This window comes from Panthera onca, chromosome F1 (genome assembly GCF_046562875.1).
Source record: "Panthera onca isolate mPanOnc1 chromosome F1, mPanOnc1 haplotype 2, whole genome shotgun sequence".
NCBI classification, from domain to species: Eukaryota; Metazoa; Chordata; class Mammalia; order Carnivora; family Felidae; genus Panthera; species Panthera onca.
In genome coordinates this window covers 53237929-53265189 of record NC_138355.1, presented here as the reverse complement: position 1 = coordinate 53265189, position 27261 = coordinate 53237929, and the positions used below count along the sequence as shown (strand labels likewise).

General features: G+C 34.4%; 1 protein-coding gene and 1 pseudogene across 3 annotated transcripts in view; one reads left to right on the top strand and one right to left on the bottom strand.

Annotated features, from left to right (window-relative positions):
* BRINP3 (BMP/retinoic acid inducible neural specific 3) overlaps positions 1 to 27261 on the bottom strand; it is a 410242-nt gene that overhangs the window by 123088 nt on the left and 259893 nt on the right. For all 3 annotated transcript variants that reach the window (XM_078440541.2, XM_078440542.2, XM_078440543.2), the window contains exons 5-6: positions 9835 to 9940; positions 1823 to 2059 (exon numbers count right to left, since the gene is read on the bottom strand). In XM_078440541.2, the coding sequence (XP_078296667.1) occupies positions 1823 to 2059; positions 9835 to 9940 (343 nt within the window). The remainder of the gene's footprint in view (positions 1 to 1822; positions 2060 to 9834; positions 9941 to 27261) is intronic.
* Positions 5934 to 6804, top strand: LOC132676681 (small nuclear ribonucleoprotein-associated protein B pseudogene; annotated as a pseudogene).

The following is a 27261-nucleotide window of genomic DNA, read 5'->3' as shown; positions in this document are numbered from 1 at the left end:
CAGTCAGAGAAAGACAAATAACATATGATTTCACTCATATATGGAGTTTAAGAAACAAAACGAACAAAAGGGAAAAAAAAAAGAGAGGAAGGCAAACCAAGAAACAGAGTCTTAGCTATAAAGAGCAAACTGATGGTTACCAGAGGGGAGGTAGGTGGGGGATGAATTAAACAGGTGATGGCTATTAAGGAGTGCGCTTGGGATGAGCACCCATTATTGTATGAAAGTGTTGAATCACTATACTGTACACTTGAAATTAATATTACACTGTATGTTAACTTAGTGGATTTTAAATTAAAACTTAAAAAAAGAAAAAATATATAAACTGTAGAAAGAGAGATTCATAAGATTTTCCAACAATTTCAAGGGGATAAGGATCTTTGATTCTAAACAGTTCTTCCTGTTTTTATAAATAGAAGTATTTATATTTGAAAATATTTATAATTGAAAAGTGTTACTTATTAAGCACTATTTTGATCAAAATATACCTCAAGAATTTCTAAATTCATCAATCCTTCCTACATTTATTTGCCTACCCTCTTATTTTATAATTTGGTGGTTCTATTCCACAAAAAAGATGATTTGTTGCAACCATCAATTGTATTGTTTCTTATCTGATGTTAGCTGTGGACTTGTCCTAGATGGTCTTTATTTTGTTGAGATATGTCCCTTCCATGCCTAATTTGTTGAGTTCTTTTATCATGAATGGATGTTGAATTTTGTTGTCACTCTTTAAGTATGTTTGGCTAACCCAATCACCAGAAAAATTCTAACACTCAGTCCTATAAGTCTGGCCTCTTGGAAGTTAAAACCTCTTTTGCCCATTTGAAAGTTAGACATGCCCAGCACTTTTGAGTAATAACTATACAATTATGCTCACCATAATCTAAGGATTTTAATTATTCTTTTATCTTGTATTATTATATATGCTTTTATCAACATTTTCAATTTTATGTTGACACATCCTTAATCTTTTATTAAAATTCAGTGCTTTATGAAATGAAAGCTATTACAGGCTATGTAATCAATAAGAAACAATATTGAAAGCACATATACACACTCATAAAAATTCAGATATAACAAAAACAAAAACCCACAAACATAAATCAAAATTGATTTAAATTTGATTAAAAAATAAAGAGTTCAGTGAAGGTGCACATTCATGAAATTCATGTTAATGTAAAGAAGGTATAGGACAAACAAATGCTCTCTGCGTTTTTGCCTCACAAATGAACCCATGGGCTATTAGAAAAGGCTAGAGATATATCAGAGAAATCAGATGATAAATTCTTATATCGAGAAAGGCAAAGCTTTCTTTCTTTTTTTTTTTTTTATTTATTTATTTTTTGGGACAGAGAGAGACAGAGCATGAACGGGGGAGGGGCAGAGAGAGAGGGAGACACAGAATCGGAAACAGGCTCCAGGCTCCGGGCCATCAGCCCAGAGCCTGACGCGGGGCTCGAACTCACGGACCGCGAGATCGTGACCTGGCTGAAGTCGGACGCTTAACCGACTGCGCCACCCAGGCGCCCCCAAAGCTTTCTTTCTTAAATGACTAATACATGAGTTCAAGAGCAGGTTAGGTTCTAGTGCCCATGGTACATAGCAATACACAAAGCACAATATGTTTTCAGTAAAATACAGAATCATTGGTAATAAAAGTGATATAGATGTCTATTTGAAGCAATAATAACAGAAATTAAATAAAAGGCTTTCCAATTATGTAATAGTTTCTTCCAAAAAGAAAGTAGCCGTTTCAGTATAGTATTTTTTGTTTTTTATTTCTGACCAAGTTTAAGTGTTGCATTAAAACTTATCTTACCTGATTCCTCAAAGTCACCGTTGTAGGCTTTCCAGGTTTCAGTTATTCGAAGAAGATTCTCTTCCATGGCTTGAATGTCCATGGAGGGGCAGTTGCATTCTGGAAATTTGGGACCACATCGACACCAGCAATCATTGTCCTTGCAGATGAACTCTCCCTCTGAATTGCAAGCAATGTAGCTCAAAGCCGCTTGTACAAAACGCTCCTGAAGATAGTCTGGAAGGAGGACTTGCAGCCCTGAAAGAGCATAACATGCAAATAAGTTGTTTTTTGTTTTTTGACAAAGAAAAAAGGTATAACACATATTTAAAATCTTCAAAAAAGGCCAACAATTTAATATATAAGTCATGGATTTAAAACAATCATTAGAGGGGTACTTGGGTGGCTCAGTTGTTTGAGCGTCCGACTTTGGCTCAGGTCATGATCTCATGGTCTGTGAGTTTGAGCCCTGCATCAGGCTCTGTGCTGATGGCTCAGAGCCTGGAGGCTGCTTCAGGTTCTGTGTCTCCCTCGCTCTCTGCCCCTCCCCCACTTGCGCTCTGTCTTCCTCTCTCTCAAAAAATAAACAAACATTTAAAAACAATTAAAAATAGGGGCGCCTGGGTGGCTCAGTGAGTTAAGCAACCGACTTCAGCTCAGGTCATGATCTTGCAATTTGTGAGTTCCAGCCCTACGTCAGGCTCTGTGCTGACGGCTCAGAGACTGGACCCTGCTTCGGATTTTGTGTCTCCCTGTCTCTCTGCCCCACCCCCTGCTTGAGCTCTGTCTCTCTCTGTCTCAAAAATAAATAAAAACATTAAAAAAAAATTTTTTAAACAATCATTAGAAAATTATCTAAGCCAAAAAAAGAAAGAGAAAAAAAAGAAAGAAAAAAGAAAGAAAATGATCTAAGCCTTCAAAATTGCAAATATTTGTAATTCTTTTCAACATGCGCTGATTCTGTGCACTGTCCAAGAATCCCAGAAATGATAGAGGTGTTTAATCCCTCAGATTACCTGATTTTTTAAAAAATTTAATTGGCTCTTTGTTTCTTCATTTATGTAAAAAAAAGTTTTTGAAGTTTTCATTTTATTTTTTTATTTTTATTTTTTTCTTTATATTTTATTTATTTTTGAGACAGTGAGAGACAGAGCAAGAGTGGGGGAGGGGCAGAGAGAGACGGAGACACAGAATCCAAAACACGTTCCACGCTCTGACCTGTCAGACCAGACTGAGCCACCCAGGCGTCCCTAAAATGTTCATTTTAATTCCAGTTAGTTAGCATACAGTGTTATATTAGTTTCAGGTGTACAGTATAGTGATTCAACACTTCCCCACATCACTCAGCGCTCATGTCAACAAGTCCACTCCTGGAGCCCCATCACCTATTTAACCCATCTTCTCCACCTCCGGTAACCATCATTTCGTTTTCTATAATTAAAAAAGAATCTATTTCTTGGTTTGTCTCTCTCTTTCTCTCTCTGCTCATTTTTTTTTTTAAATTCCACATATGAACAAAATTATATGGTATTTCTCTTCCTTTGTCTCCTTAACCTAATTGTTTAGAATATTTAGTTATTTTTACATAATGTAGGTAGAACCTACCTTCCTATACCTTTAAAAAGAGATGCATTTATTTTCCACCACATGATTTCAAGTAGTTTTCAATATTTTCTTTTACTTTCAGACTATTAGCCCACATTTACATAGATATCACAAGACAATGGGTTGTGGCAATGGTAAAGGAGTTACAGAATGTTGATGATAATGCTTATCTCTTGTTATTAACAATGCATAACTTATCCAACCCTGTTATTCAGGAGTGATCATTGAGACTACAAGGAAGCAGATGGACTGATTTCCATTGTTACACAGTTCATGTCCTTGCCATGTATTAAGACAGCTCTATGATATGATTCATTACTTGTCTACATGCAAGTTTAGTGAATTGATATCTCTGAGGAAAACATTCAAAAATGAAGATAAGTCTATATGATTAATATTTAGGGTTCTTTACTTGTTTAGTATTTATTATGATACTTCAAGAAAATAGTTTCAATTTCAGCCATCTTGTTACATAGGAAAATTTAATAAAAAAGGTAAATATTCAAAGTGATCAGTATATAAAAAGAAAAAGAAAAAGAAACATCTGGCCAATACCTAATTGCCATTTACTACAAAATTGGATTTTACAATTATGTTTATCTCTTTATCTATCTATTTATCTATCCCTGCAAGAAGAAAACTGACATTCTGTAAAAAGTTTTTTGGGGGATGGGGAAGAAGTCTAGAGACAAATCACTCAAAACCTTTTTGAGTTTTTTAAGGCTCTCCTGGGGATTTTTTTTTTTAATGTACAGGAAAAATAGAGTAAAAACACCAAAATACTAATTACAGAAGGTCTACTTGGCACTGAGCCATTGCTTAAGGAAGCTGAGTTCTGAGCCCAGGATGTTCTGTTAAAGGGAGCATATGAAACAGGGCACTGGAAATTATAAATGATAATCTAATGGAAATTCTGCAAACTGAAGTTAAGAAATCACTGATGGACTAATAGCAGGCTAGAAATAGTTAAACAGATAATAAGCAAACTGTAATATGTCATAAAAATATTGAATACAAAGTAGTAAAAAAAAAGGCAAAAGAATATAAAATACAGAAGACAGTATAAAAGATATATAAGTCATGACTAAAAGGTCTAAAAATACATTTAGTGGAACCCCAGAATAAGAGGTAAGAAGGAAAAAAGCAATATTTGATGAATAAATATATTAAAAATTTTTCAAAATTGATGAGACACTAAGAAAGCTGTAATGTGCAAATATATGTTCTGGCAAGGCAAAATATACTTTCTGGCAAGACAAGCAGCAAAGTGAAAATGACCAGCTGACTAGTGCTCTTCAATGCTGTTCATCCAAAATAGCGTGAAAAACTAAGGAATTCCTTGGACATTATCAAGTTGCCATCTAAAATTTTCATCACATATTAAATAAACCAAGAGTAGCAATTTGTTGCATTATAAATATTTCTCTTTTGGGGCACCTGTGTGGCTCAGTCTGTTAAGCCTCCAATTTGACCAGGTACATGATCTTCTGGTTCATGAGATCAAACCCCTCAATGGGCTCCATAGTGAGAGTACAGAGCCTGCTTGGGATTCTCTCTGCTCTGTCTGTCCCTCCCCCAGCTTGTGCTATCTCAAAATAAACACAAAAGCATTAAACAAACAAACAAATAATTCTATTTTAAAATAAAAATATTACATTGTATTTCCTTATGTAACAATGGATGCTTGTCCTGGCAATTCGGGATCTAATAACATCTACTAGAAAGAATTTATGAGTGAGGTGTGTGTATGTGCATATGTGTTTGTTAATTCATTTCACGATCCCTACATATTTTTGTTCTAATATATATTCACTAATAAGCATCTTTCCTGACCTCAGTCACATATCACTGCTATGAAAATAAATAATTGATGATGTGTGTATATTTTACTGACAAGTAGAGGTAACATAAAATTTTATGGCATAAATTATACAATACATGCTTTTCTTTTGTTTATTTTTTTAAGTTTATTTATTTATTTTGACAGCGAAAGAGAGAACACACAAGCAGATGCGGGACAGAGAGAGAGAGAGAGAGAGAGAGAGAGAGAATCCCAAGCAAGCTCTGTTCTGTTAGCACAGAGCCCAGCGCCAGCTCAGACTCACAAACCCTGAGATCATGACCTCAGCCAAAACCAAGAGTCAGATGCTTAACCAAGTGAGCCACCTGCACTTCAATATGTACTTTTCTAATAATGAAAATCTTCAAGCTAAAGAATGTTAGCTCTCGATGTAATCATTATAATTACTGGTAACACACAACTCAGTAGATTTAAATTTAGTACATGTATTGGTAAATAATCTTTAAAAACAAATGTTACCATCTTATTGAAAACACAGGATTTTAGTGACTTGATAGGGTTTTAGTGTTTATTAGTTTATGGGTTTTTTGGCTAGAAATATATGTTAATAAAAATCATTTTCCTGCTTTTCATCCGTATATATGTTAAGCTCTAAGAAATCTGTTCCAGGGAAGTGGGCTGGCATCCAAGACCCTGCCATTGTGAATCTGGCGGGAATGGGAGCCATCAGAACGGCCACCATGACTGTGGACAAGAGCAGCACGATGCTGCAGTACATCGACTACAGGATAAGGTGCATCCCTCAAGACTCCCGTATCTTCATTGGCACCTTCAAGGCTTTAAACAAGCGTGTGAATCTGATCCTCTGTGACTGTAATGAGTTTAGGAAGATCATGCCAAAGAATTCAAAACAGGAAGAGAAAGAAGGAAGTCCTTGGTCTGGTGCTGCTTGGGGAGGAGAAACTGGTCTCAATGCCAGGAGAGGGACCTCTTCCCAAAGATACTGACATCGTCTGAGTGACAACTGCTGGAGCTGCCAGAGGCCCAGGGATTAGCAGAGCTGATGACAGAGGAATCCGAGGTGGTGTTCCAATGCCCCACACTCCTGCAGGACTTTCTGTGCCCGGCCGAGGGGTTGGTGGGCCAGCCCAACAGGTGATGACCCCCCCAAGGAAGAGGCATTTAGGTTGCTGCAGTTGCTGCTATAGCCAGTATTGCTGGGGCCCCAACCCAGTATCCACCTGGCTGTGGTGTCCTTCCCCACCTAAGGGTTGAGAGGAACCCCCTCCAGGCATGATGGACCCACCACCTGGCATGAGGATTCCCACGGGTCCCACAGTGAGGATCCTCATGGATGAGGAAGTCCAACGAGCATGCCCCTTTCAGGATGCAACAGCCTTCCAGGGGGATGAGATGCTTTATTTGACCTGTGGCCACAGAGATATGGATGTAGTCCACAAAGGCATGGGCCTGATTGCCCGGGGCCAAGTTACCACAGGCCTGTTTGTTTGTTATGCCTTTGTTCTCAGTCTCATGAAGTTGTCTGGTTTCCCTTTGGTGGTCTCCTCCCCCGGGAATGCGCCCACCAAGGCCCTAGACTGTTCTTGCCCTCCTCAGCTCCCTGCCTGTTTCCTGTAATGCTGTACATAGTCCTTCTATTTCCTTATGGCCTGTGAAACTAGTCTCTAATAAACTCTCAAGAATATTTAAAAAAAGAAAAAAGAAAATTTGTTCCAATACATCAATAAATAAAGAAAATAGGAAATAAAACAGTTTTATGAGGCAATATCATTAAATTTTTACTATAAGCAAAACAAAAACAAAAACAAAACAAAACAAAACAATTACAGTGACCTATCAATAAATCTCCTATTTGATAATAAACCAGTCCTCTGTCAATTTTGTTGAAATAAAACATTAAGAACCAACTGATCTGGAAAAGTATTTGTTACTCAATCATATGAATCATTCACATCTCAGTTTCTGGGAATTTTACCAAAAAGTTATTACCAAGACTTAATAAATGACTTTTCATTACTCCTTTACCCTTTCACTCAGAAGTACTTTGTTTGATATGTTAAATTAACCAGGCGTTGCAAACATTGGAATGTTATTAATATATTAATATGAATATATTAATGTTAGTATATTTGTTAACACTTTCTTATGAGTTACTCTTTGTCATATATTACATGTATCATCATCAATAATTTGGAGTTGCAGGTATGGCTTTTTCAAGTTTTGAAGTGTCTGTTTGTAAGCTAACCGGTGAAGCCAGATCTCGAGGACAAACAAGCAGGTAAACCTAGCTTCCTCACTGCCAGAAAACATTTGATTTCAGTTTTTTTAGGTCAAAATTAATGTTCTGTGTGCATCTCTTTGACATCTCATTTCAGAATGTTCATTCTAATATAGTGAGGTCATGGAGTTTTGTTCTGAATTTGTTGCCTGATGCTTTTACCTTGAATAATTCTTATTGATGCTTTCCTTGCTCTGATGAAATTCTACTTCGAGACACCAGTGTTTCCACTTGTCAAATATAGTGACCTAAAATCTTTTATACATTTCAAAGGAATGTATCCTGGGAATGTTGATCCAGAATCAACTAATGCTTTGCTGTTTTTTTTTTTTTTTTTTTTTTTTTTTTTTTTAAGTGGAGAAAGGCTAGTATTAATGGTGAGGTTGAACAAGTAAATCAACATAAATACTCGGACTCTCAATAAAGATGAAGTCTCAGAAAGAACACATGGGGAGTTGAGGATTTTGATATTAATTTCCTGAAATTATCTTTGGAAAGGTCTTGGCACCACAGGGGTACACATAAAGTTGTGGCAGACAATTGAAAATAGAGGCCTGGAAAATAGAAAAGGTGAAAAATAGAGATACAGGTTTCTGCATTACTCACAGAAATGGTAAAAGGTTGAAACAATAATTATTCAAAAAAGAAGCGCTGCTTCACTTATTCCTGTGCTAATTGTTTTTCAAGACAGATAAGAGGTTGAAGCTTTGCTTTTATAATATAATATTCTAAAAACTAAGCACAGTGATTCACAAATAAAAAAATAATAACTCATGTTAATAAATAAATTTTAATAATAAATCAATAAACATATGTCATATAAATATTCCAAATCCTTTTCTATTAAACTTAATGCTCTGATGACAAGTTAATCCATACATTAGAAAAGAGTAAGGAGTAGAGAATTACATGTAATATCAGTAGAGTACATTTGTTTAAGTAAGAAAAAAATATTTCAATAACTTTATATCCAAAATTGATAATGAGAAATTGGATGGCATTCAAAGTTTAAATTTTTAAGTACTTCCTTTTTCATTTGTATACAATTGAAAAGAGATGAGATTCATTTATTATTTAGGGTAAATTTAAGTAACCCAAAGCTATTACATTTTTGAAAATTGAAGTGTTGAGGGAAAATGTCTGAATTTCTGGAACTTTAGAGCATTCTTAGGTAAAACTGAATAATGTAAATGCAGCTCTAACTTATGTAGTTAGAGAAAAAAGTAGACGAGAGAAAAGGTAGACTAGAGAAGAGTGACTGAAAATTGATCAAGTTGATCAGTCAACTTAATTTAGATAATATGTCCCCACAAACAAGGCCTTTCTGAACTTCTTCAACTAGTACATGTTTAAACACGTGTATTCATAACCGTTCCTGTCATTATAAATAAGTAATAAATAAGTACACACACCAATGACCCATTTGAGGACAGTATATATATGTTACAAGTTATTTAAAAATCCTCTATTGAGTTTTCTTACAAAATATAGCAATAGAAAACAAAAGGCAAATTATTACCATGATCACATAATCTATCTCTATGATGGAAGTAATGCAAATATAAATATTTTGTTAATATATTCTCAAATAAGTGTCTATCAGAGGACAAACTCAGCTCTATGTACCATATTAGGCTATGTTTGTTTGTTTAGTTATTTACTTATTTTTAAAGTTCATTTATTGATTTTGAGAGAGGTAGAGACAGTGCAGATGGGGGAGGGGACAGACAGAGGGAGAGAGAGAGTCCCAAGCCATGGGGCTTGAACTCACGAAAATGTGAGATCATGACCTGAGCCGAAATGCTTAGATATTATGTTATACTTAAAATGTCAACAGTTCATGCTACTCTGTGCATTGATATGGCTACAACTTTTACTAGAATCTATAAGGAAAAAGTCAAACCCAGACAAACCTATGAAAACACAGCTACATATTGAGATAAAGATTACTGTATAGAAGTAAAATATCATGATAAATTTTCAATTGCCACAGATTACCTAATTTAAGAAGTAAAGTGAATTTTAACATTTTCTTCATCTGGTATAGAATGTTATTAGCAATTAAAAATAGGAAATTAGCATTTTGTAAGAATTTTAACAGCCTAGTGCTGCATATACGGCTTGTGAAGAAGAAGAAGAAGAAGAAGAAGAAGAAGAAGAAGAAGAAGAAGAAGGAGGAGGAGGAGGAGGAGGAGGAGGAGGAGGAGGAGGAGGAGGAGAGGAGGAGGAGGAAGAGGGAGGGGGTGGGGGAAGGGAAGGAGAAAGAAATCACAACTGGGTAATTGTTATCCAGACTTGTAGAGAATTAATGAAGTTTTAGCTACATACCTTGCAACTGAATCTTATTCTCAGGACTCTGAACCAGAACAGAACTGACAGAATCTAAGTTGTCATAGTTACTGCAGCCAAGAGGACCAGTCCGTGTTTCTGTTACCTGACAAACAAAACATCAACTTTATTATATAAATCAGACTTCACCATGTTCTTTTAGCTCAATGTAGCTGTCACACACTGATATTATATGTTTGACAGTAAACATCACTGAAAGGCATAGGATCTGATACATACCAACAATACACACACCTAAGCACAGAGAAGACAAATAACTCCCTTTGTCTTCAATTCCATTCTCTTTCCTTTGGCTAGGCATAAATCTTCTGGGAAAATAATAGAAAGCCCTTTTTGGTCAAAAGCATCACTCACCTAAGGTCATTGATTTTAACCAAGATATGACAAGGCCATGCCCCTTTAGATAGAGAGCAAGTTCTGACTCGCATGAGAATTGTTTTTTGTTTGTTCATTTTTCCTCAATAAATCAGACCCATCTGTCAGGCTACTGTCTAAAAACTGATTTTATTATTTTATTCTACTTAAAAATCTATAATTTTCCCATCTTTTATGGTGCTTTCAAAGTCCAAACTCTTTTGCTTGATTTCCATCTGTCCCATTTATCCCCAACACACATTAACTTGCTTTCCAGCTGGACATTCTTAATTCTATGCCTTTGCTCATACATCCTCCACCCCCGTCTTTCTTTTCTCCCCTTTGACTAACTTATTTTATCTCTCCTCAAGATTAAGCACATTTTCAAACACCCACACAAAATATTCCTTACTGACTTCCACTTGTATTTTTCCCATTTCTATAAAGTTGGGGTTTGCAGTGCTCAGCCATAGCACTTAATTATGGAATCACATGTTGCAGACTAATTTTTCCATGGGTCTCTCAGGATGTAGAGTATTAGGAGCTGAGGAGGAGTTTAGGAAATAAAGAGAAATTAAATTTATCCTCAGGATAATTAAAAAAAAACCATAGTTTGAAGCTGGGAAATATTGTGACGATCTTTGTATTTTAAAAAAAGATACTCTCCACAGAACAACCAGAACAGTTTCCAAAATTAATTCACATCATCTCATTTCACCATTCACAACTCCATGATGGCTTTCCATCTTACTGAGGGTAAAACCCAGAACCCTTCCTAGAACTAAACAAATGTCATACTATCCAGTTATCCCTGTTACCTCTCTAAACTCATCCCCTCTCCTCTTTTCCTTGTTCACTCTACTCCAACTACACTTACCCTTTGTGAACATGCTAGTTATTTTCCGACCTTGGGATTTCTGACCTGCTGTTCCTGCATCTGGAATGCTCTTCCTCAAAATATTTATAAGCTCCCTGTTTCACTTCTTTCAAATTCTTGTTCAAATGCCACTCTCTTAGGACTACTTGGACTAGCCTATTTTCAATGAATACACCTTCCCACACTTCCCTCTTTGAACCATTATTTCCTTTCCTCCTTACCTTGTTCTACTTTTTCCAAAGTAGTTTTCAGCTTCTAACATGCAGTATAATTTAATCATTTATCATGATTACCGTTGACACCTCTCATCGGAATGCAAGTTCCACAAGTGCAGGAAATACTGCCTATTTTGTTCACTATAGTATCCACATCACATACTAGGTTCTTGTATAAGCCCATGATGAAGTGAAAAAGAAGGGGACAGTTTGAGGGGGAAATCATAACAAGGAAGACAGTAAGGTCGTTATTGAGATGATAAAGCCTGAATAAAGCCTGGCAATAACATTTATCTGAAGACGACAGATTATATAAAACAATTGGACCTGGCAAGATTAGGAAACACTGAAAATATACACAGTGGAGAGAGGAAAAGGAAACTGAGGTTTCGAGCATAAGTGATAACATTATGATATGTTGGAAATAGGGTCCACTGTGGAGAACATGTAAGAGATTTGGTTTTGAGCATTCTGACTTCTGAATGGAATAACATTTTCAACCAGAAACATCCAGTAGGAGTAACAGTGCAGATCTATTTCTTAGAAGTTATGTCAAAGATGGGATTACTAACTTGGGAGTCAAACACTTGTAGGTAATAATCAAAGACAAAGGGATAGACATGTCAGCTCAGATGCACTGAGTGAAGGTATAATTTGTACCATGACAGCTCTATGATATTTTGTAACAAGTCCTTTAAAACAATGTATATTGACTATGACTACAAAGCAATAGTTGAGAATGCAGCTTATCATGTGCAAAGCAATACTTTTTCCCTAACATCACACCAACTTTGTCTACTCCCCACCACTCTATTCCAATGGTGATACTGACCATCCCTTATTTTTTTCAGGGAAATCATATCTAATGTTGATATGTATAGCATACATGTATGAGTATGAGTGTGTATATACACATGACATTTAAATATAAATGATTAACACAAGGGTAAAAGGAGGATTAAAGCCATCAAAGGAAATACTTAAGGTTTCATATAACTTAAATCTTCATGTTGTCCTATCATGTAGTTTAACTACTGTCCACCAACACACACAGACACCAAAATAATAGAAACAAATTCCAGCATTTGTCATTGTAAGGAATTTTTAAGAAGTAAAATTGGCTTGGGGCACCTAGGTCGCTCAGTTGGCTAAGCGTCCCACTCTTGGTTTTGCCTTAGGTCATGATCTCACGGTTTTATGGGTTTGAGCCCGGCATCAGGCTGTGTGCTGACAGTGCGGAGCCTGCTTGGGATTCTCTCTCTCTCTCCCTGTCTGTCTGCCCCTCCCCTACTCACACTGTCTCTGTCTCTCCCAAAATAAATACACTTAAAAAAAAATAAATAAATAAAAAGAAAAAAGAAATAAAATTGGCTTCCAGCACACGTTTATTGAGATATGAGATCTTGGAATTTAGAAGGCAATCTTCTGGCACTTAACTTTTGAAAGAAGATCAATGGTAGTATTCCATCTCTTTACAGACCTTCAGTTATATTAAGTCACTGTGTTTTTGAGAATAAATTCAGGAAATTTAAATAATGGGTTTATAAATTTAGAAGTTTGAATACCTTTCTATATCTACAGATTGATTTAATCTCTTGCCTTTCACAATATACAATAATAAAAATCTAGCAGATCCTATTTATAATTTTATTATTTTTTAATTATTATTTGTTTTTGAAAGAGAAAAAGAGAGCACAAGCAGAAGAGGGGCAGAAGGAGAGGGAGAGAGGATCCCAAGCAGATTCTGTCCTGTCAGTGCACACACAAACCTCTGAACTGAGAGATCATGAACTGACCTAAAACCAAGGGTCAGAAGCTTCACTGACTGAGCCACCCAGGAGCCCCAATTTATAATTTTATTTTGTTTATTATCACTCAAAAGTGAATTCGCTAATACTTTTCTGATTTAATATAAAAATTCACAAACTCTAGCACAGTCAAAATGCAAACCTCTTATTTTCAATGGTTTCATATTTAAGGCTCTTACATGTCTTATTGCTGTCAACATTAATAAATGCATTCATCCTTGTTTCTTTAATACTATCAAGGAAATGAAATGAAAAGAAACTAATAAAAGCCAATTTATTCTATAAGCATTTCTATAGATATATTAACTCTACCAAAAATGAATTATGTGGTGGTACCACAAATAGCTTGAACTTCTGTTCATCAGCTGATAGATGAACATCTGGTATAGAGGTCTTCATATATAATCTAAAAATGAGAGTGATTAAATAGGTAAACATAAAAATGAGTAAGACTAAAAAAAATGAACGCCGACTGACAACAATCCAGTACTGATAGCTTTCAGTGTTTTGAGAACTGTGATATCAAATGAGAAAATATTTTTTTAAATTTATTTTATTCATCTATTGGAAGGAGGATGTTGAAAGCAAGGGAATGTAGTCCTTAGTATCCAAAAATGATGCCCTGTCTGAGGTGTCACAGTGGTTTGTGATTATATCTGAGCACTATGAAGAAAACTGTATGTGTTTGTGGAAGTTGAAGGACCAGTGTGGAGTAGCAAACACAGAAGAGGCGACTTTACCGGGAGAGAAAGAAAAATCGAACCTTCTGAACGTATTTAGGACAAATATGTCTTCAAAATATAACAAATGCGGTGTTTATTTCTATCATTGACTTATGTGAATTGTGTTTTATTTAAAACAATTTTTTAAATGCTTATTTTTGAGAGAGAACAAGTGGGAGAGGGTCAGAGAGAAGGAGACAAAGGATCCGAAGCAAGATCTGTGCTGACAGCAGGGAGCCTGATATGGGGCTTGAACTCACAAACCACTGGATCATGACCTGAGCTGAAGTCAGAGACTCAACAAAGTGAGCCACCCAGGTGCCTCTATGCAGATTGTGTTTTAAATATATTGTTAAAGATCAGAGCGGATACAAAAGATCCTTCAATTTTTCCTAAATCGTTCCCATGTTGTTGCAATAAACTACTGCTTACTATTTCCACAGTTGGGAGAATTTTACAATCTAAAAGAAGAATATAGAACCTTCTTAACTCAAAGAAATTCCTTGGAAGTAATTATACTAACCAATAGTATAGAGTCACGTTAATTTAGATTAAAATAAAATGGTACAAATATTTCACTCGGAAATAAACCATCTTTATGATTTTCTATCAAATTTCTCTACAGTTTTACATAGTCTAAAGATGATATAATGCCACAGCGATGCAGTGGAGTAATAAAATCAATTCAATGAGAACTAGTTGAAGAAAAACTATCTGAAGCAGATTTTTTAAACTATTAAAACAGTGAAGAAAATGGGACAAAAGAGTAAACACACAAAAAAACATGCCACATTCCTAAATGAAATTGCACTATTAAGAGTCCATCATCTTCAAACTCAGGCATTACATATTTAAAATATTTGCAGTCAAAATCATAATAATGTTATATATTTTGAAGAAAACAGACTTAAATGAACATGCCCAGGTCACGACTGTAGCTCCACCAACTTAAGCTATTTAAGCTTCAAGTTTCTATTGGGTGGAATGACTAAAATTTTCCTAGAGCACAGTGTGCTTGGGAAACAAAAATGAGGTGATCCATAAATAGTGCTTCCCATGTGCCTGGGCCACAGTAATTAATTCAAGGTAAATGTAAAGTATGTGTAAATGTTTACTATTAAAAAGCAAAGGCACAAGATGATCTCAATTCATGTGAACTGACTGAAATTATCCATACTCTACCTCTCAGTCAAGGTTATTAAGATCACAATATTTTTTCTGATATCAGCGCTGAATGTTAACTAACACTTTTCTTTGTAGTTAGAGAGCAGGGGGCTGAATTTTAAACCATCCTAAATCAAACTCACCCTTGAAAGAGACTAGGTAGAAATTTTGTACAAAATCACATCAATACACAATTAGAGCACAATATAGTAAGAATAATCCACAGGTTAAGCTAGAAATATTGGTATAGGAAAAAATAGTTCAATTACATAAAATGAAAAGAACAACAGTAGCTACAAGAAGAATAGAAAAAGTTTTCTGATCTGTAGTATTGAAGACAATCAAGGAGTCTCTCAAAACAAGTATGATTATATGAGAAAATCTTCATCCATGTTGAGGGAAAAAAGCAAAAGAAAATGAATATATACTTCGTAAAATTATACACACACATCCATTATATACATAGCTCTGTGAACGTGATATTGCTCTAGGCTTTTTACAGAATGAAGCAAAGCATTAGTTTGTCATTTTGGCTAAACTGATTATTGTTTATCGACAATTCAATAAAATGCATGATCATATGAATAATATATCTCTTTATCACAGATCTATAAATGCACATTTAAAAAAAAAAGCTTGTAATGTTCCTGGAAAGTTTATCTGAAATCAATAGGGGGACTTTTTTTTTTTTTTATACCTCTTAAAGTATAAAACAGATAAGAATCTGTTTATTCTCCATTACAATGGCTTGTCACTTGTGAACTATTTATTGACCATGTGATAAGAAGAAATATGGAATGGCAGTATCCTTTTTGTTCCAATGCGTCATTTTTAATGACAAAAATAATAAATGTTTATGTTGGAACTTCAAACAATAAAGTGACAACTGCTTTTCTCCTCTGTTCTCATTTATTTGCCATCTTCCGTTTACCAGAAACAAAAATCATTGAAACTAGAAGAAACGGCTGTTCAAGACCATCTTTTATTCATCGACCAAATTTTCATGAACTTCAAACTTTACAGCTTTTCCCTCCTATTTTTTCTTAGATTTCATTTGCTTCTAAGTTATATTAGAGTACATTGAAGTAGTTTTTTGGATAATTTTATATCATCATTGATTGTGCATAGAATAATGCACAAACAATGGAATACTGATAAGTACAAGGTAGCTCTTTTATAAGGAGTTTTTAAAAATCCAATCCAATCCAATCCACTTTTAATATTGAAATGTTATATTTATTTTGTTTTTGTTCAAGGCCACGGTGATGACTACTCTATGATCTAAAGGATAAACACATGATAAATCAGTCTTCCACTAGGAGTAGCATCCTTATTTCTTTTTTTATTTTGTTAAGTACTCATAATTCAAAAAGCACAATTATTTCTTATGAAAAGCAATTAGCCTTTTCCTAATAAACTCATCAGTGAGTAGCCATGAGAAACACTATTTCCCAAGAGTAGAAAATTGTTTTAGGGAATAAATATACTAAGAATTGGGAGATTAACCTTCTCAAGATATTTTAATAGCTTAATCCTTTATTTTATCACAAAGTTTTCTTTATGTTTTGTTATGGCCATTATAATTTTTTTAACGTTTATATTTGAGACAGAGAGAGACAAAGGATGAGTGGGGGAGGGGCAGAGATAGAGGAAGACACAGAATCCTCAGCAGGTTTACACCAGGCTCTGAGCTGTCAGCAAGGAGCCTGATGCCAGGCTTGAACCCCAGAGCCATGAGATCATGACCTGAGCCGAAGTCGGACGCTCCACCAACTGAGCCACCCAGGTGCCCCTGGCAATTATAAAATTACACTTGTCTGTTCACATTATTTTCTTCACTTATTGAACTGTAAACTCCCTATTCATAATTACACACAGTACTTCACACATGGTAGGAATTCAATGATTGTGAAATAATTTGGTGGATAAATATGTTAGTTTTAGTTCAAAATAACAAAAGAATATTTACATTCATTTATTCAACTTTTCTGAGAACCTCTTGAAGAAAATGCAGCAGTGACAGCATACAAAAAGTTTTAGAACTATCAGGAGTCTTAGAAACCATCCAGCCTCACCATCTCATCACACAAATGAAGTATCTGGAGCCCAGAGAGGTTATGGAGCATGCTCAGTATCATGTAAGTGAAATTAGAGCTGGAACTGGGTCTTAAACCTCCTGACTCATCAATCAAAGACCCATTCTGAGCATCATACCGGCTTTCCAAGTTCTATATGTAAGGGTTTTAAACTTTGTTTGCCTTCATCAATTTAATTCATTCTCCCTCTACCTTTCCCTCTCTCTTTAGCAATAGAGTTACAGTAAATAAAAATTTAACTGGTCTAGATTGATGTATAGGTCAGTTAGAATGGGGTAGTATCTTGGGTCATTCTCATGAATAACAAATATTGCCATGAATGTGATGGTTAATACAACTTTACCATGTGATGGTTAATACAACAATACAACTTGGCTTTTAAAAGCCAAATGAATTACCTTTTACGCTAAGTATTAATTTATTAAACACCTGAAATATAACTTCCCACATGTTCTTATATTATGCTACCTTAGACTTTTAAAGAGTAAAATACAAATGCTGATTACTTTTTATTATGTCTTAATATAGGATCTTTTACAGTTGTATATGGTTAAACCTATCAAAATAACAAAAACCTTTAGACAATACCAATATCAAATATATATATATATATATATATATAAATTTATATATGGTATAATATATATGTTGTAGCCCATTATTTATAATTAAATCATGATAGGATACTAAAACATACATAATTGTATATATGTAACTATATAAGTCTTAGATATAAGTTATAATTAAATATACAATAATTTTATCATATGATATTCATTTATGATATTATATAATGTTATGATATTATATATGGTACTTGATTATAAATTATATATAATAATTAGAAATTACATACATGCATCATTTCTGTTTACTTTCAAATGTGAATATTAAGTTTAAATGTATTTTTACCGTTTTTTTTCCTCTGCCAGTCATTAATTCTTATTTTAACCTTTTACTGAGCACTTAATATCGAACTGCAATTCAATATAGTCTGAGTTCTTTATCCTGCTGCAATATTTCTGGGGCTTAATATTTAATTAAGAAAGAATTTTCAAACATGTTGTTAATTACAAAAAGCATATGAAAATGTTCATATTGGAATAATGATATTCTAGTAGCAAGAACATCATTTATTTTTAAAGTTACTTTGTTATTTATACTAAGTTTTGTGGGAAAATTACAAATTCATATACAAAATGCTATATGTCCTCAAGTGAAAAATACATGAGTAGATCAATGTACATGAGTAGATGCAAAATTTAATTGCATTTTCACATTATAACACACATTACACTTAGTGCATTATACACAATTAATATCATGATTTAAAATATATTGACATCGTCAATGTTTCTTGAACCTGTTCTAGCTGTTTAAAAGAAGTTTAAAATAGTACATGATATATAATCAATGCTCAGATGACTCATATATTTACAAAGGAAGCACAAATACGAATCAAATACAAATTGAATGTAAAGGAGCATACACCATTGTTGAATTATTTATCTATGCAAATAACTTTATGCTGAAAACTATTTCTCCTAATTTTACTCTCCATAATTTCAATAAATAACACACTTTTAAATATTAGAATCATCCATTTATAAGATTGCATTTTAAAAAGCTATCTGGACTTTATTCTACAGGAGGAGCAGTGATACTGTAAACAGGATAAAATGTATGATCATAAATAATAAGTTATGTATTTTCATAACGCATGTGCAAAATAAACAACAGAACTATGAATTGTAAACTGTAAAGAATGAGACACAATGCAGATCAAAATATAGCATGCGAAATAAACTATTAAGTTGTGAAGAGAATAGTACAAAAGACAGGGTACACTTTATTTAGGGACAAAACAGAGTATGTCTTCTTGGAGAGCAATTGCTTTAGTGCAGTTTTCATTTACACCTGCCACCATGAGTCCAGGCATGGCTATAATGATTGACCTATTTTTTTCATACCCCATAAATCACCCTCCATCACAGTTATACACAAACACCCACATGTAAACCTGTTGAGACAGTCCATGTATGTCCTTTGGTACACTTTAAAATATAAAATTACACATGAGGCTAGAAAAAAGAAATTTTCTTAAAGTGTCTATTCAGTTTGATATGGAATAAGGTAAAGTGGACACAATTTAGTCACAGCAAGGTTGCCAAATAACATCAGGACTCCTTTGTGCTTAATCCCAGGTTACCATGGAATTTCAGTGTGTGGCACTTGATTGGTCTTAAAGAGGCCAAATCTATAAGCTCACTCCTACAGATGCTGTTTGATTTATTTTATAAATAACGCAGAGCTTAAAATCACTGCAATTGGAAGAAACTATATAGAAAAAAAAAGTTTTCATTAGGTTCCTAACTACATATATATACACACTTAGAAAATTGACATTTTCCTAAAAGCTACATTTGTGTACCTGTAACTGATCATGTTACATAAATGGGAACTTTGTACTTCATTATATGAAGTCTAAAGGAATATTGTTATTACACTAGAGTTTCCTTAGAGTTTTCTGATGGATTCAGTATTAATAATTAAAAAACAGAGAAGTTTCACTGCCACAGGGCAGCTACAAACAACAAAGAGCTTACAACCTGGTTTGGGGCCTGGGCATGTCACCTGCATTCTGGTGAGAGTCCTTAGGCAGGCACCGCAGTTCTTGTGGCCGGTGTGGACCTGAATGCCACTTCCCCCAGACCAAAGAAACTACATTTGAGGGAACTCAGGAGCCAGAGGTTCATTTCTGTGGCTTCACCCAATAAATAAAAATGATCCAAGGCAGCATTCATTATATTTATTTTAAAAATGAAAGCAAACAGAAGAAGTAAAATATTTAAAAATGATTTTATTTTCTGTTTATTCTATGAATTGCAATCTCATTGCCTTTTAGTTATTGAATTTACTTCAAATGATCACAAACTCTAAAATACAACAGTAAAAAAAAAATCTATTTCTAAACCCAAGTTCAGAATACAAATATTATGGGAATCATCACATAAAACTAAGAGTGTTTTACAATCATTTTCAACAACAATGTTGTCAGCTGTCCCTTTTAAGCAAAAAAACAAAATTAGGAGTTACACAAAAGGCTAGATTTAATATAAAAAAGAATTGGATTCGAAAAGGGTCCTTAGCCTTGGAGACAGTCATCTCTAATTGCAAAAGAACATGCACGGACTATCCCTTATGGTTTTTGTTATTCCTCTTCCAAATCTTTTCTGTATGTCTAGATCCAACCACTCCAAGATATGCCTCTATCTTTAAGTGTTCTCTCTTCTTCGATGGAAAAAGTAGAGAAGCAGTTAGATTGAACATATCCAAGATGTTATACACTGTCACCTAGGACTGAGCAAATGCCACTGAGTCCACAAACAAGACGTGTTGCCAGGTTGAGTGAGCAAAGAGTTACACTAAACACAGCCTCTCTCTTCATTTATCCCTGTTCTATAATTTATTTTATCAGCATATTTCTAAATCTGCCCATTCTGTCCATTTAGTACTCACCCAGAGTCTCAGTCGAGTAGTTAATTGTGAGCTGAGGCTCCATATAATATAAAAATTTATCAATTGAATTAACTATTTTGCTTTCCTTATCAAAGTAACTAAAAAATGTGCAGATGCAGGGGCGCCTGGGTGGCTCAGTCTGTTAAGTGTCTGGCTCTTGGTTTAAGCTCAGGTCATGTTCTCATGGTTTATGGGTTCTAGCCCTGCATTGGGCTCATGGCTGGCAGCGTAGAGCCAGCTTGGGATTCTCTCTCTCCCCCTTTCTCTGCCCCTCCTCCCACTCTCTCTCCCTCAAAAATAAATAAACTTAAAACAAAATGTGCAGGTACAAATTTCAAGTACTGGAGTGAAAGAACCTAACACAATATTGGAGAAAGATGGCAGCAGATTCAAGGGTACTGTCAATCCACCATGACAAGTAGTGCATACAAAGCACACCTTGGGACAATCTGTCACTAGCAAAATGCCAATTGCAAAATGCTCTGCCATACTGGGATACTAAAGCAAGGCAACTTATTAGATATAGGCTTTTTTTGTGCTTAAAAATTAATCTTGGGGCGCCTGGGTGGCTCAGTCGGTTAAACGTCCAACTTCAGCTTGGGTCATGATCTCACGGTTCATGAGTTCAAGTCCCATGTCGGGCTCCGTGCTGACAGCTTGGGGCCTGGAGTCTGCTTCAGATTCTGTATCTCCCTCTCTCTCTGCCCCTCTCCCGCTCACACTCTGTCTCTCTCAGAAATAAATAAACATTAAATTTTTTTTCAATTAATCAAGCTCTTTCATTATTTTTATTTTTTATTTTCTATTTTAATTTAGGAGCCAGTATAGGGTATTGTACCATTTTGCACAGATCCCACTCTCTTATTAAAAAAAATACCTTACCAAAAATTTTTGTATCACTCCTCTAAAATTCCATATTTAATATCACTATTCTGACCTACTTATTAAAACATATCTTATTGCTTATGATTAAAAATATAAAACTTTTTATTGTAGCCTTTTGAAGTTTCAGCAGTATTCAATATTTCTGAATTCCTTAAGCATGTCAAAATCTCTGACTTCAGTTATCTTTTTATACTAGACAACTAATGCCTGTGCACAGACTAGCTAAACTTTCATACTGTAACTGTCATATTCTTCCATTTGTCACCCAATTAAACAAGCGCCCGAGAGAACTGATAAGCACACCATTTCAAAACTCCACAGACTCAGGAATAATTAAAAAGACAGAAGTGGATTTCTTGTTTCAACTGGTCATTACAGAAACAGTTCTGCTGTCATTTCTTTTTCTTTCTTTCTTTCTTTCTTTCTTTCTTTCTTTCTTTCTTTCTTTTTTTCTTTCTTTCCTTCTTTCCTTCCTTCTTTCTGTCTTTCTTTCTTTTTTTCTTTTCCAAAAAATAATTGGCTTTGCCCACCAAAAAAAGTTCAGATAAACCCAATTTCTTTAGTAACTGGTTATCACGAAAAGTCACTAAGATGACTTTTTGTCATCTTACAAACAAAATTATATGAGAAAGAATAATCTTATAATCAACATGAATTACATCCACATTAGTAAAATTCTAAGAGCTGGGGTGAGGAATAAATTGAAAAAATCTCTCAGTAATATTGCAATCACATTCTGTAGGGCTGCACCCCTCTGCATTATTGTTTCAAGTTGAAACACAGGCTGAAGAGTGTAATTAATATAATCATTTATCATAAAAAATTAATGGAAACATTACAAAGGTGAAAAGGACCCAAAGCTTAGTCATTTTTAAATCATGTATGTATCTATTTCCTGGAATAAATTCAGAAATAAAATAACACAAATTTGGGGCACCTGGGTGGCTCAGTCAGTTGGGTGTCTGACTTCCGCTCAGGTCATGATCTCCAGGTTCGTGGGCTCGAGCCCCACGTCCAGCTCTGTGCTGACAGCTCAGAGCCTGGAGCCTGCTCCAGATTCTGTGTGTGTGTTTCTTTCTGCCCCATCCCTGCTTGCACTCTGTCTCTCTCTCAGAAATAAATAAACATTAAAAAAAATTTAAAGAAATAAAATAACAAAACTCCAATGTGGACTCACACTGCATTTTTGTCTTCCTCTTCCATTACCTCTTTCCTAAATGCTAATCCTTGTTATATTATTTCTTCCCATTTATTATCTTCAGATATCAGGTTTCTTTTTTTATTTAATTTTTTTTTTACATTTTATTTATTTTTGATAGAGAGATAGAGCACAAGTGGGGGAAGGTCAGAGAGAGAGGGAGACACAGGATCCAAAGCAGGCTCCAGGCTCTGAGCTGTCAGCACAGAGCCAGAAGTGGGGCTTGAACTCAGGAACCATAAGATCATGACCTGAGCCTAAGTCGGACACTCAACCGACTGAGCCACCCAGGTGCCGCTAGATATCAGGTTACTAAAGGGACTTCTATATCTCCATGGTGCCTCTGGGACTTCATGGAGCTTTGTTAACAGCAAGCATTTCTCAAAATGCAGTCCAAAGACCACATGCACCCATGGTTACAAAGCACCAAGTCTATTAACTTTGAATCTCAGAAGATACTTTTTAGTCATACAACCAGGTGATTCTTAGCCACAGTAAACACTAAAACCCACCTAGCTAGTAAAGAAAAATCTTAAAAGAAAAAGATAGGGGCGCCTGGGTGGCTCAGTCTGTTGAGTGACTGACGTCGGCGCAGGTCAGGATCTCACGGTTTGCGAGCTCGAGCCCTGCCTTGGGCTCTGTGCTGCCAGCTCAGAGCCTGGAGCCTGCTTCGGATTCTGTGTCTCCCTCTTTCTGCCGCCCCCCTCTCATGCTCTGTCTCAGAAATAAATAAACATTAAAAAAGAAAAAGATAATTCCTCAGTGGGTATATAATTTCGAATTATGTTTTTTTTCCCCTTTTCCTTATGAAAGATTACAAAAGCAAACCCCTGTTCATTCATATCTCATTCATTCAACATTGCTAGGGAAGAACTTTCAAAGGGATTTATTCTTGATGATCCAACTTTGATTCACTGTTCTTTTTTTAAAAAGTTCATATTGTAATTATTTTCTATGAAAAACTTTCAAAAGTAAAAAATAAACTAATCTGCTCCTTAATCACAATTTCCTCTTTTCTTGGTTCTATTGACATACCAATTATCTTTATAACATATTGAGTATAAAGGTATTTGCCTCTGCATTGTGGGACCTGCTAAAAATGACTGAGGTGTTATTCAGATGTATTTTACTGAGGTGTCATTTGGCCTGTTTGGTTGGTTTCCCATCCCCTTATCTCACTATAACTGTAATCTATTGATATAACTATGAATCCAACTTCCAGCCCTTTTTGTCTTCCTGAAAATCTACTACTAATCTGTTACCAGTGAGGAAATCAGATAAGTAAGCTGGGTAGATTTGTTTTTGAATGGTTTCTAAGGGAAAACCTGGAAGACTCCCTCTTATTAAAAAAATTAAAATAAAAATAAAAACATGGACTTTAAGATAAAACCTACAAAATCCCTTTAGATTGCTTAGGCCTCTTCTATACTTGCTTTTAAGTTTTCTGACATATTACAGTTTAAGCTATTGAAAAATGACATTAAAATTTCCAAAAGGGCTATATTTCAAGTCAGAAATATCCATATTATGCTTAACTATAATGGGACACTAGATTTTCAAGCGTAGAAAATGAAACAATTTTGATTACCAAAAGGGGAACCAAATTGCAGTTATGAAATTGGTTTCTATTTCCAGCTTTGTCCTTTGCTTATGGTGTAAATATCTTCACATATAAAAACAAAAATACCTGCATTACTTAGGGAAAAAGAGATTATATATATATATTATATATATGTTATATATATATATAATATATATATATAATAGATGATAAGAGATTAATATGAACAATTATATGCCAACATATTGGATAACCTAGAAAACATGGATTGAATCCTGGGAAGACACAACGTTCCAAAAGTTAACACAAATATAAAAAATCTGAATTGAGTTATTACAAGTATTAAAAGTGATTCAATAATTTAATGTGTATATATATATATATATATATATATATATATATATATATATAAACACACACACACACACACACAGGCACACGCACATACACACATGTGTATGTTACTTAAACTCTGTTAAGCTCTGTTTTGATCACTATAGCTTTGTAATATAGTTTGAAATTTTGAAATCAGGGAGCTTGAAGCCTCCAGCTTTGTTTATTCTTCTTTCTCAAGATTGCTTTGGCTGTTCAGGGTCTTTTGTGGTCATATACATATTTAAAATTCTTTGCTCTAGTTCTGTGAAAAATACCATTGATATTTTAATGAGGATTGCATTAAATCTGTAGATTTCTTTGGGAAGTACAGACATTTTAACAATATTATTTCTTCCAAATTCATGAGCAAAATATATTTTATTTCATTTTTTGTGTCATCTCTCTCTCTCTCTCTCTCTCTCTCTCTCTTTTATTTATTTATTTATTTATTTATTTATTTATTTATTTTTTTGGTCAGTATCTTACAGTTTTCAGAGTACAGGACTTTTACTTTCTTGATTAAATTTATTGCTAGGTATTTTTTTTTTTTTGATGCAGTTGTAATTGGGATTATTTTATTTCTCTTTCTCATAGCTCATTATTAGCATATAAAAAGGCTACAATTTTCTGTGTGTTAATTTTGTACTCTGCCACTCTACTGAATTCATTATTAGTTCTAGCAGTTTTTTGGTGAAGTCTAGCATTTTCTATATACAGTATTATGTCATCCACAAATAATAATAGTTTTATTTCCTCCTTTCCAATTTATATGCATTTTATTCCTTTTTCTTGCCTAATTGATATGTCTAGGACTCCCACTACTATGCTGAATAAAAGTGGTGAGAGTGGGCACCCTTGTCCTATGCCTGGTCTTAGAGGAGAAACTTCCAATTTCTCATATTAAGTATGATGTTAGCTATACATTTGCCATATATAGCTTTTATTATGTTGAGGTACAAATGTAATCCCACTTGGTTGAGACTTTTTATCATAAATGGCTATTAAATTTTCTCAAATCTTTTCCCTGCATTATTGAGAAGATCATATGATTTTAATATTTAATTATTTTTGAGAGAGAGAACACAAGAGAGGGGGAGGGGAAAGAAAGAGGAGACAGTGCAGAGCCCAAGGAAGGGTTTGAACCCTGGAACTATGACATCATGACCTGAGCTGAAGTCGAAAGCTTAACCCACTGAGCCACCCAGGTGCTTTCAAGAAGATCGTATGATTTTTGTCCTCTGTTTTGTTAATGTGGGATCATGTTGATTGATTTGCAGATGCTGAGCCATCCTTACATCTCTGGAATAGCTCCCACTCAATTTGGTATATGATCCTTTCAATATATTGTTCAATTAAATTTGCTAATATTTTGCTGAGGATTCTTGCATCTATGTTTGCCAGGGATAATGCCCTGTAATTTTCTTTTATTGTGCTGTCATTGTCTAGTTTTAGTATCAGAGTAATACTAGCTTCAAAAACATGAGTTTGGAAATATTCATTATTCTTCAATTTGGGGAGTAATTTGAGGAGAACCAGAACTAACTCTTCTTTAAATGTTTGGTAAAATTCACCTGTGAATCTTTTGGTCCTAGATGTTAGTTTTGGGGGAGTTTTAAATTACTGAATTGCTTTCAATACTTGTAATCACTCAATTCAGATTTTTTATATTTGTGTTAACTCTTGGAATGTTGTGTCTTCCCAAGATTTTATCCATGTTTTCTAGGTTATCCAATATGTGGGCATATAATTGTTCATATTAATCTCTTATCATCCTTTGTATTTCTGTAGTGTGAGTTGTAACTTCTCCTTTTGAAGTAGGCCTGTATCACTATGAACTTCTATCTTAGAAATTCTTTTGTTGCTTCCCATAGGCTTTGAGAAATTGCATTTCCGTTTTCATTTATGTCAAGGTAATCTGATTTTCTCTTTGTGTTGAGAAAACTGAATGAAAAAGAATCAAAATGGACCACTACTTTACTCCATATATGAAAATAAATCCAAAAGATATGAAAGACCTTTAATGTAAGACCTGATAAAAATCTCAGGACAAAACATCAGCAGTAAGCAATTTGACATTGGTCTTAGCAATTTTTTCAAACCCAGACAAGGGTAACAAAAGCTAAAAAAACAAATGGGATTATGTTAAACTCAAAACCTGTCACACAGTGAAGGAAACCAACAAGAAAACAAAACAAAAACAAAAGCAACTTACTAAATAGAAGATATTGGTAAGTCATACATCCAATAAGGGGTTGATATAAAAAAATATAAAGAACTTACAATTTAATGTAATGTAAATAACAATTTAAATGTAAATAACAATGTAAATAACAATTTAAAAATGGTCATATAAATTAGACTTTTTTCCAAAGAAAACATACAAACAGGCAGACTAAAAGATGCTCAACATCGCTAGTAATCATGGAAATTCAAATCAAAAACCCAATAAGGTATCATTTCAAATCTGTCAGAATGGCTATTATCAAAAATAACAGATGTTGGTGAGGATATGGAGCAATGGGAACCTTCATACACTCTGTGTGGGAGCATAAATTGATGCAACCACTACGGAGAAGAGTACTGAAGTTCCTCAAAAAAAAAAAAAGTGCCATAAAATTCAGAAATTTCACTT